General features: G+C 45.4%; 1 protein-coding gene across 13 annotated transcripts in view; it reads right to left on the bottom strand.

The window, feature by feature from the left end:
* The window catches only part of grid2 (glutamate receptor, ionotropic, delta 2), a 704272-nt gene that overhangs the window by 238873 nt on the left and 450920 nt on the right, over positions 1 to 14479 (bottom strand). For all 13 annotated transcript variants that reach the window (XR_015497018.1, XR_015497017.1, XM_087263207.1 and 10 more), the window contains 2 exon segments: positions 13997 to 14158; positions 548 to 667 (listed from right to left, as the gene is read on the bottom strand). Coding sequence is in view for 11 of the 13 variants with exons in the window: in XM_087263207.1 (XP_087119333.1) it covers positions 548 to 667; positions 13997 to 14158 (282 nt within the window). In the remaining 2 variants the exon portion in view is untranslated.

Genomic DNA, 14479 nt, shown 5'->3' with positions numbered 1-14479 from the left:
CTGATCAGCAACTGACACAAATCAGTTTTCTTTTTCATTTATTCCAGCTTAATAAACAACTCCAACATATTTCTCCAGACGGGAAGAGATTGGGATTTCCCCATTTGAGGGCGAAGCCCGATCCACACATTATTCAACTCCAAAGCTGCCGTTCTGTCATGAGCAATTGATCCACATTCCATTGGGAAGACAGAGACAGATTAGGACCAATATTTGAACGAGCAAATACACATAAATATGACTAAAGTAATTAACGACAAACGAACGGAAAAGAACAGATTAATTATTTTGCGGATCACTTGGGGACGGCTCTTATGTTACTGCTGCTTAACTACCTCTTCACTCCGCCAAAGCCGAGATGAGCAAACAACAGCAAAACTGATAAACAGTGTGTGCTGATGCACTGCGCCTCTCTGAGGGAGGCTGATGGAATTCATTAGGCTTCTGTGATTATCAATTAAAACCCAAAAGCTCTTTGAATTAAGACAATTGCATTTCTGGAAGCGTTAGAATCATTAGTTGTGGGTTTGAAAAGAGCATTTCTTACCCGGCTGACTCCACGACCGCGGTCCTCACCGTAGTTGGTACCCAGGATCTCAAAGTGGATGTTGGGGTTGCTCCCATTATCATTAAACTCCAGCAGGCTAGTCAGACCACTTACACCTCCCTGTTAAATATACAAATGGAAACACAATTAAAAAGCGTTAGTTTGACAAAACTACTGTATGTGGGCAAAAACAGTTTGTCTTTTCGAGAGCTGTTATATTATGCGAGTGTATAATTCCCATCTCCAGTGTTAGTACAGAGAATGAATTTAACACATACCTTTCATCAGCACTCCTGTCCTAAAGCTACACTAAAGAACACAACAGTTGGGTTCCAGAAGACAAACTCTATTCATTTTCTCAATAGGAAAATTTATTTAATTATTTATTTAATTTTCATAACTGATAGACATTTAAATCTGACCTGCAATTAGTTCCAGGAATATTACCGGATATGCTTTTACCATCTGTTTACATTAATTCGACTTATTTTTAAAACAATTGCCTTGAATGACATTCAAGCCCAATTGGTTGTAAATAAAAAAAGGTTTAGGGCTTGTTCGAATACAATTTTTCAGAGTGTAGGGGTTGGCCATATTCTTCTCTTTAAGAAAGACAGGAATCTCTGGGTGTCTATCTATCTGTCTGCCTGTTTGCTTATTTATTATGTAAAGAACCACCAATTCACTTTACTCGTGGTGGGTGTGTTGCTAAAGTACAAAACAAAGTTTTTGTCATTTTGTTGGCTATAGATGTGACATGTTCAAAATGAATAAATTCGTAATAAACTACAGAACAGCAGGAGCATCACATAGCCAGGGCTTGCTCTGAAAACAGACACTGCAAGTGATACCAAAAAGACAGGTTTGTGAAGAGTAACGCATTTCGTAAGATAGCCTAGCATTTTTCTAACAAACAAATCACTCCGGGTGATACAGTAGCTCATTGATTAGCACTGTCGCCTCACAGCATAGTGGTTTCTGGTTCGAGTCTCGTCTTGGCCAGTTGGCATTTCTGTGTGGAGTTGGAATGTTCTCCCCGTGTTGTTGTTCTCCAAAGACATGCGCTATAGGTGAATTGAATAAATTAAATTGGCCGTAATGCATGTGTGTGAATGGATGTGTCCCAGTAGGTTGCAGCTGGAAGGGCATCCGCTGTGTAAAACATATGCTGCATAAGTTGGTGATTCTTTCCGCTGAATAAAGGGAATAGGCCAAAGGAAAATGAATGGATGAATAAGAAATTACACCTATAAACATGTCGAGCATGATGGCTGTGATATAGGAGCATGTAGCTATAGACAAATGATTATTCTGGGCTGTTGTATCTTTCATATTTCATATTCAAGTGCGAATGAGACTATTTTGCAGGAGATTTCAGGTGTTTAGGTGGAATATTCAAATATCAAAATTGAAAATTGAATGCCAAACCACTGAATAAATAATTAAATATTCTCCTATTCTCTTACCCTAAAAAGTTTATTTTAAGCCATGTATGTACAGTATCTATACACTTTTGTTTTATTCATCTATTCTAAATAATAAACTAGATTTTTGTTGTTTCTCTATATACAACCAATATATTTAAATATATTTAAATTCAGCTGTATTGTTCCCAATGCTGAATGGGACTGCAGGTCTCATTAAATTCCAGAAAATATACAGGAATCAGAGAATGAAATTCAGTACATTTTAAGACCTTTTAAGACTCTTTCCATACATTTGAAGACCTTTTTAACATTCTTTGCATAATTTTTAAGACCTTATTACCACTTTAGGTTTAAAATATCGCCAGAAACACTGGCAATATTTTAACATACATTATATTTACTAAATATTAATGTAAGAAACTAATCCAAAACTAAAACAATTTACTGTTCATATACTGAATACAAATCTATTAAATCTAGCTAATTCAGTAGGTTGGCACAAACAGAACTATGGAAATAATGGTGTTGCCTTGGTTACTGAATATACACAAAGTAGCATTATTAATCTTGCAAGATTTTTATTGATTTCATAAACTACATAGCATCGATATTAGCAGATTTCAGGCCAACTTTGGCATACAACCATACATTGCATATTCAAAATGAGTTTAATACCTTGCAAAATAGCATTTAAGACTTTTTAATAATTTTTAAGGGCCTTCAATTTCTTTATATTCATTTTTCAACTTTAAATACTTCTTAAGTACACCCTGAATCCATTCGATAGGCAGATTTGTACAGTACATTTGCCTTTTTGTTTGTTTTTTATGTAATACTTTGCTTTAAATCACAGTTTGTAATTATGCAATTCACCTCTCTTCTGGTTGTTTAGTTCTTTTTTTTTTATTATGTCAGTTGTGTGGGAGTTTTTCACCTTGAAAAAAAAAAATCACAAAGAAAATTCAGAATTACAATTTGTGAACAGAAAGATCTACAGTAGATGTTATTTGTAGTTCCCCTTCGGGGGGAACTTCAGCACTATAAGTGGATTTGATTGTAAAATCCACGCATTGGGAGGTTCGGTTCAGAAGCTACTCGTCTGAAAGAGTATTGAACGGGCCAATTAAGAATGAATTGGCAGCGCAAGCCTGCGCAGGTGAGCGGCATAAGCAATCAACTGAGTATATAAGCTCACCTGGCGCCAGCAGACGCTATCCTTTTCGCTTCAGAGACTTTCTGATCGAGTCGATGAGGGTTCCTCCTGCTGTGACCAGCGATTCTGAGCGAACGAGAGCATTCTCCCGGTCCAGAGTGTGTACACGCAGTGGCAGACGGTCGAGCTGGGTTTCTCCCTTGCCCGGCGTTCTTTGGGTCCGGTCCTCCAGAGCGGTGCGTATAAAGTTGCAAACTTCACAGAAAGAGCAACACAGTCGTGCAGCACGTCCTTATCAGGACGGCGCTCCGACTGTGCGTTTCTGGATGCGGTGGTTTCCTGTCCTCGGATGATGGGCGCGGGCACTGCGTTACATGTCTGGGGGTCCAGCATGTTAATGCGCTGCTCGCGGGCAGTTCATGTCGTCATTGCGATGCCATGACTGTTGCGCAAGATCGCGGTTAGCCTTTGCAAAAGGGTGAACCACCCCAGTTGTCCCCTGCTCTGCAGCGGGCACTCGGGCAGATCTGAGGGTTTCAGCGAGAGATAATCCGTCGCCCACGGGCCCGCGGACCTCCCGCTCCTCTAAGCGCTCCATCCAAGCTTCGGGCGGGGGAAGCGATCCGTCTAACAGATGGTAGCCCTTACGCCCGATGACACCGGAGACCAGATGTCCACCGCGGCATCGGAGGGTGGGCTTTCATTGTCCGATGATGATCCAGACCCGCTCGCCCCCTTCGGGCTGGTGAGCGCTGTCACTACGGATCCTGAAACGGACATGTTAGCAGTGCTTTCCCGGGCTGCTTCGGCCGTGGGTTGGAGATGGTTTATCCCCCAGCTCCGCGGCCGGACCGACTAGAGGGGCGTTCCCTTCTTCCCGGAGGTGCACAGTAGGCTCACGCGGTCTTGTAAAGCACTTTTTTCTGCTCGTGCTGCGTGTTCCTCCACCCTAACCACTCTTGACGGTGAAACAGCCAGGGGGTATGTGGCGATTCCTCAGGTTGAGTGCGCGATGGCGGTAAATCCGCGCGGCGCCTCTTCTTGGCGGGGTCCGCCTCGTCTCCCATCCAAAGCCTGTAAGTTATCTACCTCCCTCGGAGCTAGAGCTTACATAGCTGCGGGCCAGGCTGCTTCCGCCTTGCATGCGATAGCCACCTACCAGCGCTACCAAGCGCAGGCGCTGGCCGAGCTGCACGAGGGTGGGTCCAACCCAGGCTTACGAGCTTCGCACCGCCGCCGACTTAGCTCTTCGGACTACTGAGTCCGCTGCGTGTGCGTTGGGGAGGACGATGTCCACATTAGTGGTCCAGGAGCGCCACCCCTGGCTGATATGCGCAAAGTCGACAAAGTCCGCTTTCTTGACTTCCCCATATCCCCAGCCAGGTTCGGCGACACTGTCTGTGAATTCACCCAGGAATTCAAGGCGGTGAGAGAGCAGTTGGTGGGTGATGTCTTATCGGCGGTCCGTAGCCCGCTCCGCCCGCCGTGCCATTCATACCTGCTCCTCGCCGAAGGCGCCTGCCTACGAGAGCTGCTCCGCCCCCGCACACGCCTCCGGCGAAGCGAGCGCGTCGGGCACCTCGGAAGCAGGCAGCCCCCCTGCCCAGAACGCCGCTAAGTCCGGCAACGGACCGCGAAGCGCCCCTGGGACAGGCCATCTGGAGAAGAGGGAACTTGCTCTTTCCCCGCTGGAGGGCGGGGCCCCATTTCCAACGGCACTTTTTACTGCCATGAAAACATTATGAAAGGGCACTTTTTACTTCCCCAGATGTGACAGCCCGAAATCTGCCAGTCTGGGACGCTATGCTTTCTAGCTTGCAGATTCGGTGCGTTTCGCCAGTGGCTCACGAGCGCTGGGAGGACGGTCTCCTTTCTCCCACCCCTCGAGCCTCCCCTCCGGAGCTCGGGTTTGGAGTGAGAGCAAATATCTCACCTCCAGCTTTTCCGTGGGACCCGCGAGCTTTCCGGATCAGCACACCCACTCCGCGCTGCCCCACTGCTGGTACGTCAGCGATTGTAGCGATGAGTCCATTAGCGAGAGCTCTGCCTGCCTGGTTAGCGCGGGCCAGCTCTTCGCGGTGGCTCATACGCACAATCAGACTCGGCTATGCGATTCAGTTCGCCAAACGGCCCCCCAAGTCACGGGTGTGTATTCACCAGGGTCAGCCCCCTGTCCGCCCCTGTCTTGCGAGAGGAGATTGCTGTCCTCCTGGCGAAGGATGCAATCGAGCCGCTCCCTCCAGCCGAGATGGAGAGCGGGTTTTACAGCCCACGCTTCATCGTGCCCAAAAAGAGCGGTGGGTCACGGCCAATCCTAGATCTGCGCGTTTTGAACCGCTGCCTGCACAAGCTGCCGTTTAGAATGCTCACGCAGAAGCGCATCCTCCGGTGCGTTCGTCCTCTGGGTTGGTCTGCAGCATTAGACCTGATGGACGCGTATTTCCATGTCTCCACTCTTCCTCGCCACCGACAGTTTCTGCGGTTTGCGTTTGAAGGTCGAGCTTGGCAATACAAAGCCCTCCCCTTCGGGCTCTCTCTGTCTCCGCGGGTCCTCACCAAGCCCGCGGAGGGTGCCTCAGCGCCCCTTCGGCTCGCGGGCATCTGCATACTCAATTTCTTTACGACTGGCTGATTTTTGCCCTCTCTCGGAGCAGTTGATTATGCACAGAGACAAAGTGCTCTGGCACTTCCACCTGTGGGGGTTTCAGGTCAACCGAGAAAAGAGCAAACTCGCCCCCGTGCAGAGGATCTCTTCTCTCGGGCTGGAGCTGGACTCGGTCACCATGGCAGCGCGCCTCTCCGAAGAGCGCGCTCAGCTGATGCTGTACTGTCTGAGAGAGCTCGACAGTAAACTAGTGGTCCCACTGAAACTATTTCAGAGGCTCCTGGGGCATATGGCATCCGCAGCCGCTTCATGCCGCTCGGATTATTCTATATGAGACCACTTCAGCACTGGCTTCACGATCGATTCCCCAGACGCGCATGACACGCGCGCGCACACCGAGTCTCTGTTACTGCGCTGTGTCGCCGCGCCCTCAGCCCTTGGAGCGACCCCTCGTTCCTACAGGCCTGGGTGTCTCTAGAACAGGCGTCCAGTCTTGTTGTCGTTTCAGCAGACATTTCCAACACGGGCTGGGGGGCTGTGCGTTGCGGGCATGCGGCTGCGGACCTGTGGAAAGGTACCCAGTTGCATTGGCATATCGCCTGGAGCTGTTGGCAGTGTTCCTCGCTCTCCACCGTTTTTTTCCGGTGCTGGAGCGGCAACACGTGCTGGTCAGGACGGACAGTACGGCGGCGGTGGCGTATATCAGCCGTATAGGGGGTATGCGCTCTCGCCGCATGTCTCAGCTCGCCCGCCGTCTGCTCCTCTGGAGTCATCTGCGGCTGAAATCGCTGCACGCCATTCATATTAGGGCAAGCTCAACCGTGCAGCCGACGCGCTCTCACGGCAGCCTTGCGTCCTGGAGAATGGAGACTCCACCCCGAGTCTGTTCAGCTGATATGGGCGCGATTCGGGGAAGCCCAGATCGATCTGTTGCTTCCCCCGAGATCGCTCATTGCCAGTTGTTCTTTCCCTGACCGAGTGCTCTCGGCACGGATGCACTGGCTTACAGCTGGCCTCGGGGCACGCGCAAATACGCGTTTCCCCCAGTGAGCCTGCTCGCGCAGTTACTGTGCAAGGTCAGAGAGGACGAGGAACAGGTTGCTGGTTGCGCCCCTCTGGCTCAACCGGACCTGGATGTCAGAGCTCTCCCTCGCGATAGCCCTCCCCTGGCAGTCCCTTCGAGAGAGCACCTACTCTCTCAGGGACAGGGCACCACCTGGCACCCTCGCCGATCTTTGAAGAGATTTTAGACGCGAGGAAGACTTAGGTAACCTCCGATTGCGGTGGCTAATACCGTCACTCGGGCTAGAGCCCCCTCCCCGAGCGCGCCTATGCCCTGACGTGGAGTCTATTCACTGAATGGTGTGTCTCTCGCTGAGAAGACCCCCGTAATTTGCCAGATCAGCGTTGTGCTTTCTTTACGCCGAGAGAAGTTGGAGAGCAGGCTGTCGCCCTCCACACTCAAGGTTACGTGGCTGCCATCTCCGCTCTCATAACGCGGTGGCTGGCAGCACCGTGGGAACGCATAACCTCATCATCCGGTTCCTCAGGGGCGTTAAGCGAATTAATCCACCCCGCCCCCTCTCATGCCCTTTTAGGATCTCGCCCTCGCTACACAAGCCGCGTCAGATCCCTTCGATCCTCGACTCAGTATCTTTCTGTCCCTGAAGACAGCTCTGCTGGTCGCGTTGATATCGATTAGAGGGTCGGGGACCCGGAGGCATTTTTCGGTCAGTGATTCGTGCCTGTAATTGGGCTGGCTTCTCTCACGTATGAGACCCCGCCCGCGATATGTGCCCAAGGTTCCTACCACTCCGTTTTAATACGAGGTAGTGAGCCTGCAAGCGCTGCCCTCGGAGGAGGCAGACCCAGCCCTTCTTATTGTCCAGTTCGCGTTGCGTATTATCCGGACCGCACTCAGAGTTAGATCATCTGAGCAGCTCTTCGTCTGTTATAGCGGTCGGCAGCAGGGAAGTGCCGTACCGAAATAAGTTCCCACTAGATTGTGGATGCCTTTCTTTCACTATCAGAGCCGAGATGAGCCGCGTCCCCCGAGAGCGCGTGCGCACTCCACTCGGAGCTTCGCATCCTCTCGAGCGCGCGCACGCGGCGCCCCTCTAACAGACATCTGTAGAGCTGCGGGCTGGGTGACACCCAACACATTTGCAAGGTTTTACAATCTGCGAGTGGAGCCGGTTTCCTCAAGGGTATTAGGTAACCCTTGGTGATTGAGGAAACAATTCGGTAGGGTGTTGAAACACGCTTGCTGCGCCATTTTCCCTAACACGGAGATACGTGCGCCTTTTTATCTGTCAGTAAAGTTCCCCGTCAGGTGAGCCCTGCAGATTCCTCCGTGGCCCCCAGCACTGACTCAGCGGAGGAGTCACTTGCTGGCCCACTACGTTGTAGGTCTGCCCGCTGGTCAGCCCGCGTTTTGGGTAAAGGTGCCTGCTATGCGCGATCCCCACTAGGCGATCCCATATGCTTATTCCGCCACGGTTAAGTTCAATTCAATTCAATTCAGCTTTATTTGTATAGCGCTTTTACAATGTAGATTGTGTCAAAGCAGCTTCACATAAATGGTCATAGTAATTGGAACAGTGTGGTTCAGGTTTTAGTGTTTAAGTTCAGTTCAGTTCAGTTTAGCTCTGTTCAGTGTGATTTAATCATTACTGAGAGTTCAAACACTGAAGAGCAAAGAGCACTCGGTTAAGTCCCCCCCCCTGGGCGGACCCGTGTCTTCCCTCCCCGCTAACCACTCTTTTGCTATGCGTACTCCCCCTTTTTAGGGCTAGTCCATATGTAAATTCTGCCATCTATCCCCCCTTGGGTAACGGATGGCCTCCGCAGCGTCCTCCCTATCGGGATTGCACGCTTCCCAGCGTACTGTCGTATTTTCCTAGAATTATCTAGATGCTCACGACTTCCCAAAAAATATAAATCCGTAAAACTTCTGTTGAAGTAGGATAAATTAGGGCCAGGGACACGTTGGAGGACCGCGCCCCCCATGATGTGGGTGCGTCACGCTTGCTTGACTATCTCCTCATCGGGGGTGTTGGTAAGGTGCAGTCATTATGGCGCTTTCAATGGGCTCCCAATGCGTGGATTTTACAATCAAATCCACTTATAGTGCTGAAGTTCCCCCCGAAGGGGAACGTTCGAGGTTACTAAAGTAACCCTTCGTTCCCCGAGGAGGGGAACGGAAGCACTATACTCCGTCGCCATAATGACTGTCCCTTAGCTGTTGAAAGTCTCTTCAGCTTAAAAAGGATAGCGTCTGCTGGCGCCAGGTGAGCTTATATACTCAGTTGATTGCTTATGCCGCTCACCTGCGCAGGCTTGCGCTGCCAATTCATTCTTAATTGGCCCGTTCAATACTCTTTCAGACGAGTAGCTTCTGAACCGAACCTCCCAATGCGTGGATTTTACAATCAAATCCACTTATAGTGCTTCCGTTCCCCTCCTCGGGGAACGAAGGGTTACTTTAGTAACCTCGAACGTTTTTCTCTGTGTTTATTTTAAAGTTTACTTTAAACAATAAATTATTTGAAAATGTATTATTATCTGCTTATATAACAGTTACTAGCTTACAACTACATGAAATATTATCTTACAAAGGACAAAACGTCCATACTAATGCATCCATAGGTCTTAAGGGCAAAACACCACACATTTATGTCCAACAATTCCTGCTGATCATGTTTTCCCTCCTCTCGTTTTTCCCTCCTCTTTTTTCACCTCTTCATTTAAACTCCAAAATACCTCCACGGTCTCATTCCACCCAGCAAAAAATAAAAAAATAAATAGAAAAATAAAAAAAAATCTTTATCCTTTTTCAAAACTGCACCCAAAACACCCCCAGCCCAGTGAAAACCCCCATGAACAGACAGATAATTGTTGTAAATTCACTCTACCAATACCAATGTTGACAGAAAAAAAAATTAGACAGCCAATTATAATAGCTGATGAGCGCTTTCCAAATGAGTTCACCAACTGCTGCTTTGTAAAGCCGATTCACACAAACTTCCCCTAATTAAGCCGTAAGGCAATGTTCCAGTCCAAATAGTCCGTCGGGAATTGAATACAAGGCTATTATGCAGCTGATGTACAGTAAAATAAGTGTGCAACACTCCGTACCATTACGAAATATATATATATAATATGTACTCCCAGACATCCCTTTGAAACTAGGTCGTTAAAAATCTAGGCAGATTCGAAGCGAGACTGTGTTCTAGCGGTCACCCAGTGTCTGAATAAATCGTCCCGATCTGCTTTAATACGACTGTCACACAAGCTGCAATGTGGAGGTGAGAGCCGGCCGAGAGGTGATATCTCTACTGCGGGATGGCAGGGAGGATCAGATACATGTGGATACAGGAGGAACAGTACATCCCTCAGGGGGGAAAGCCGTTCCCCACCAAACACAGTGTTAAATCAGCACTCAGTCACTAGCCCTGTAACATAGACTGTCATCTCACCCCAGGCAGTGTGCCATTTCTGTAGCCCTGCTGTACACCAGGCAGAAGGCAGGGAGGAGAGTTTCACTGTATCACAACATCCCTCTGTTTACATCTCCTGTTAAGATGCAATTTGGTCGATTGGATCAGAAGACAACAAGAGACACACATTCCTTGAATCTGATGTTTTTATGTGGATCTTTTCTTTGAGGGGAGACGGGTGCCTGTGTATGCCTTTTGTAAAACTTTGATTAAATATTGTGGAATAACCTTGCATTTGAACAAGAAAGGACACTGCAAAAAGCAGTATTCCTTATAGAAAAGTCACATAGATTTCACATGTGATGTCCTCCGTGCACACACACATACAGTATATACTCCCACTAGGGATAGTTGCAACAGTGTGCACATTGTTGTAGCAAATTTTAAATAAGCTGCAGTCATTACTGAGCATATTTTTACTCAGAAGTCCTTGTCTAAATGTAATATTACGTGGGTATAAATAGGCCACTTAGGAAAAAAAAAGTATACACAACTACAAACCAAGATACTTAGAATATGTAATTTCATTTTATGTATATGTATGTTAGGTACACAGAGGTGCTCTGGTGACTGTGGAGGCCAGTTGAGTACATTGAACTCATTATCATGTTCAGGAAACCAGTTTGAGATGATTCACACCTTATGACATGGTGCATTATTCTTCTGGAAGTGGCCATCAGTAGATGGGTACACTGTAGTCATAAAGGTCAGCAACATTACTCAGGTAGGCTGTGGCATTGACACAATGCTCAATTGGTACTAATGGGCCCAAAGTGTGCCAAGAAAATATCCCTCACACCATTACACCACCACCAGCAGCCTGAACCTTTGATACAAGGCAGGATGGATCCATGCTTCCATGTTGGTGACATCAAATTCTGACCCTATCATCCGAATGTCACAGCAGAAATCGAGACTCATCAGACCAGGCAACGTTTTTCTAAACTTCTATTGTCCAATTTTGGTGAGCCTGTGCAAATTGTAGCCTCAGTTTCTTGTTCTAAGCTGACAGGAGTGGCGTCGGATGTGGTCTTATGCTGCTGTAGCCCATCCGGCTCAAGATTCACCGTGTTGTTCATTCAGAGATGCTCTTCTACATACCTCAGTTGTAACAATTGGTCATTTGAGTCACTGTTGCCTTTCTTTCAGCTTGTACCAGTCTGGCTATTCTCCTCTAACTTCTGGCTTCAACACGGCATTTGCACTCACAGAACTGCCACTTACTGGATATTTTCTTTTCTTCTGACCACTCTTTGTAAACCCTAGAGATGGCTGTGCATGAAAATCCAAGTAGATCAGCAGTTTCTGAATTACTCAGACCAGCTCGTCTAGCACCAACAACCATGCCACATTTAAAGTCACTTAAATAACCTGTCTTCCCCATTGTGATACATGTTTAGATGCTTAAATTAATTGAGTTTCTGCCATGTGGTTGGCTGATTAGACATTTACATTAAGAAGCAGTTGGACAGGTGTAAAGTGGAAATAAAATTTAAATATCTGGTCAAGTACCCTTACTGTAAGTGTACTTTTAAGTGTTTTTCCAAGAAGTACATAAATACATTTCAAAAAAAGTACTTATCCTACTATCTAGTACTATCTTATGTTTAGTTAATTTTTATTTCAGTTTAATTCATCTTTATTTATATAGCGCTTTTACAATGTAGATTGTGTCAAAGCAGCTTTACATAGAAGATTATATTTAATTGAAATTGTGTCAGTCCAGTTTTCAGAGTTTAAGTTCAGTTTAGTTCAGTTCAGTGTGAGTTAATTATTTACTGCTGAGTGTCCAAACACTGAAGAGCAAATTGATTGATGCACAGCTCCACAAGTCATAAACCATGCAAGCCAGTGGCAACAGCAGCCAGGAACAAACTTCACCAATTTGCGAAAGTGATTGAAAAAAAAAAAACTTGAGTGAAACCAGGCTAAATTGGGCATGGCCATTTCTCTTCTGGCCAAACTAAACTGTTTATTGATGGCACATTTGGATAAACTGTGCGATTGAATAAGTTGTGTGAGTTTAGAATGAGTAATGGTAAGAAATTTTTGGGATTTCTACACTTTTTGCCTTCAAATCAAAATTTTGATTCCAAATATCTAAGATTAAGACACTTCAATAACATCTCATGTACAGTAGTGTTTTGGGATTAAGCCAATAGTACAGTATGTGATCTTTTTTTTTTGGCTAAATAAACATATTGGACCACACAAGCATCTACATTTAAAGTGTGGTCAAAAGTGGACATGACTTATTTTTTAGACATTTATGTAGTTATTTATAATCTTATGCATATCTTACCAAGTTGACAAAAACACATCTTAATAGCAGGTGTAAACAAGGCCTCATTATGGCCCTCAAAACTGAATAATCATTTGGTTTTCAAGCAAAAAAATCCAAGGTCAAACTCACAGTCCATCACATCTCTTTAATCACAGCAGGGCTCCCAGTTTACACCTTTTCTGCTGGCCTGGTCAGGTTTCACTTTGTACTGCCAACATTTTCACAGGCCCTTTTAGATCTTACAATGCATTTATGTGCTATTAAATGTTAAAGGGATAGATACCCCCCAAGAAATAACACTCTATCATTTACATAAAATTGTGGTCAGCTAAATGTTCAGGTAAACGAGAATAAGAAAATACTCTACAGCTGTCCACTCCAGACATCACTTTCGCCCATTACTCTATGCTGTTCCAACTACATGAACGTATAGTTTTCTTTCTTCTGAGAGGCACAAAAATGTAATATTTTGTGATCATTTTCAATAAAATTATTTTTTAAAACTATAAAAATCATATATACTCTATGACTATATCCAAAGTCCTCTGAAGCCAGTATGCTAATTTAAGCATACTTGATAATTGATATTCACTAAAAAAGATGTTCATCAGTTTAATCTTTATTTAGATTATTTAGTTTGCAAAAAATTTAAATGACTTTGTGATCCTAAACCATTCATTCATTCATTCATTTTCTTTTCGGCTTAGTCACTTTATTAATCCGGGGTCGCCACAGCAGAATGAACCGCCAACTTATCCAGCACGTTTTAAATAATTGATACCTTTCTACTAGTGTTACCAGTTACCATAAAATCCATAAATTATTATTTAAAATGTAAAATACTTTCAAGATTATGACTAATTTTGGCAATTTCTTATAATATATATATATGACAAAAAGCACCAAGGTGCTCACAGCAACCTGAATTCGATTCCCGGCTAAATGTCCTTTTTTCCCAGTGATGGTTGTGGCTGGAAGGGCATCCGCTGTGTAAAAACGTGCTGGATAAGTTGGCGGTTCATTCCGCTGTGGCGACCCAAGATTATTAACGGGACTAAGCCGAAAAGAAAATGAATAAATTAAATTAAATTAAAATAAATTCAATTCAATTAAATTAGTTGATATACATGTACTTGTTAAATTACTGATATATTCAAGATACTTATGTGTTTGTCCACATTTGACCCAAAGATGGGTTAAAACAATTCAGCATTTACTAGAGTGTGGAATGTCTATTATGATATAAAACAACATACAGTATAGTATTAGAAAGTGTACCATAACTTTAATTACTACTAGCTGAAATGCAGTTGCTAAGTTACTTATACAGTGGTCAAATCAATGTCTAAAGTTATTGATTTTGCAACAGCTAAATTCAGTATTTCAAAGAAAAATAGTTTGTTTACGTTGCAAAGTTCTGTCAGCTGACATATGACAGGTAAGAGGTCATCTTAAGAGTAAAGTTCAGCAAAATACTGTACCTTCTTCACAGTTTCCAGCATAGACTTGCCACCTTGCCAGGGTTTGGAGCCCTTGCGGATGCACGAAAGACTCGCCATGCTGTGCCACTTCCTGTCCTCCAGCTTCCTGTGGAAAGTGTTGGCCAGCAACAGCACCGTGTCGTAGATGTAGCGGTTGGTGATCTGACAAGAAGACAAAAAGCGGCAGGGAAGCAGCCACAAAAGAAAAGAAACAGACAACGTGAGCGGAGAGACCCAGAGACACCAGATTAATATTCTCTTACAAGAAAAAAAAGATTTATGTCTGAATGGGTACAGCTGGGATGAAAGGTCTCTACAGTGGAAATGACAACAGGCTGCTCATATTGAACAAGCCCTGGATAACAGCAGAGTTTAATAAGCAATAGAAAAGACACACTTACAGTAATGCCAGGCAATTGTTTGCTGGCACACATAGGCTTTAGTGTTCATATCTGACAAGGGACATCAAATGTGATGGTACAA

This window comes from Danio rerio, chromosome 8 (assembly GCF_052040795.2).
Source record: "Danio rerio strain M-AB ecotype USA chromosome 8, GRCz13ab, whole genome shotgun sequence".
Classification (NCBI taxonomy): domain Eukaryota; kingdom Metazoa; phylum Chordata; class Actinopteri; order Cypriniformes; family Danionidae; genus Danio; species Danio rerio.
Note: the sequence above shows the minus strand (reverse complement) of the source record. Positions and strands in the feature narration are given on the sequence as shown.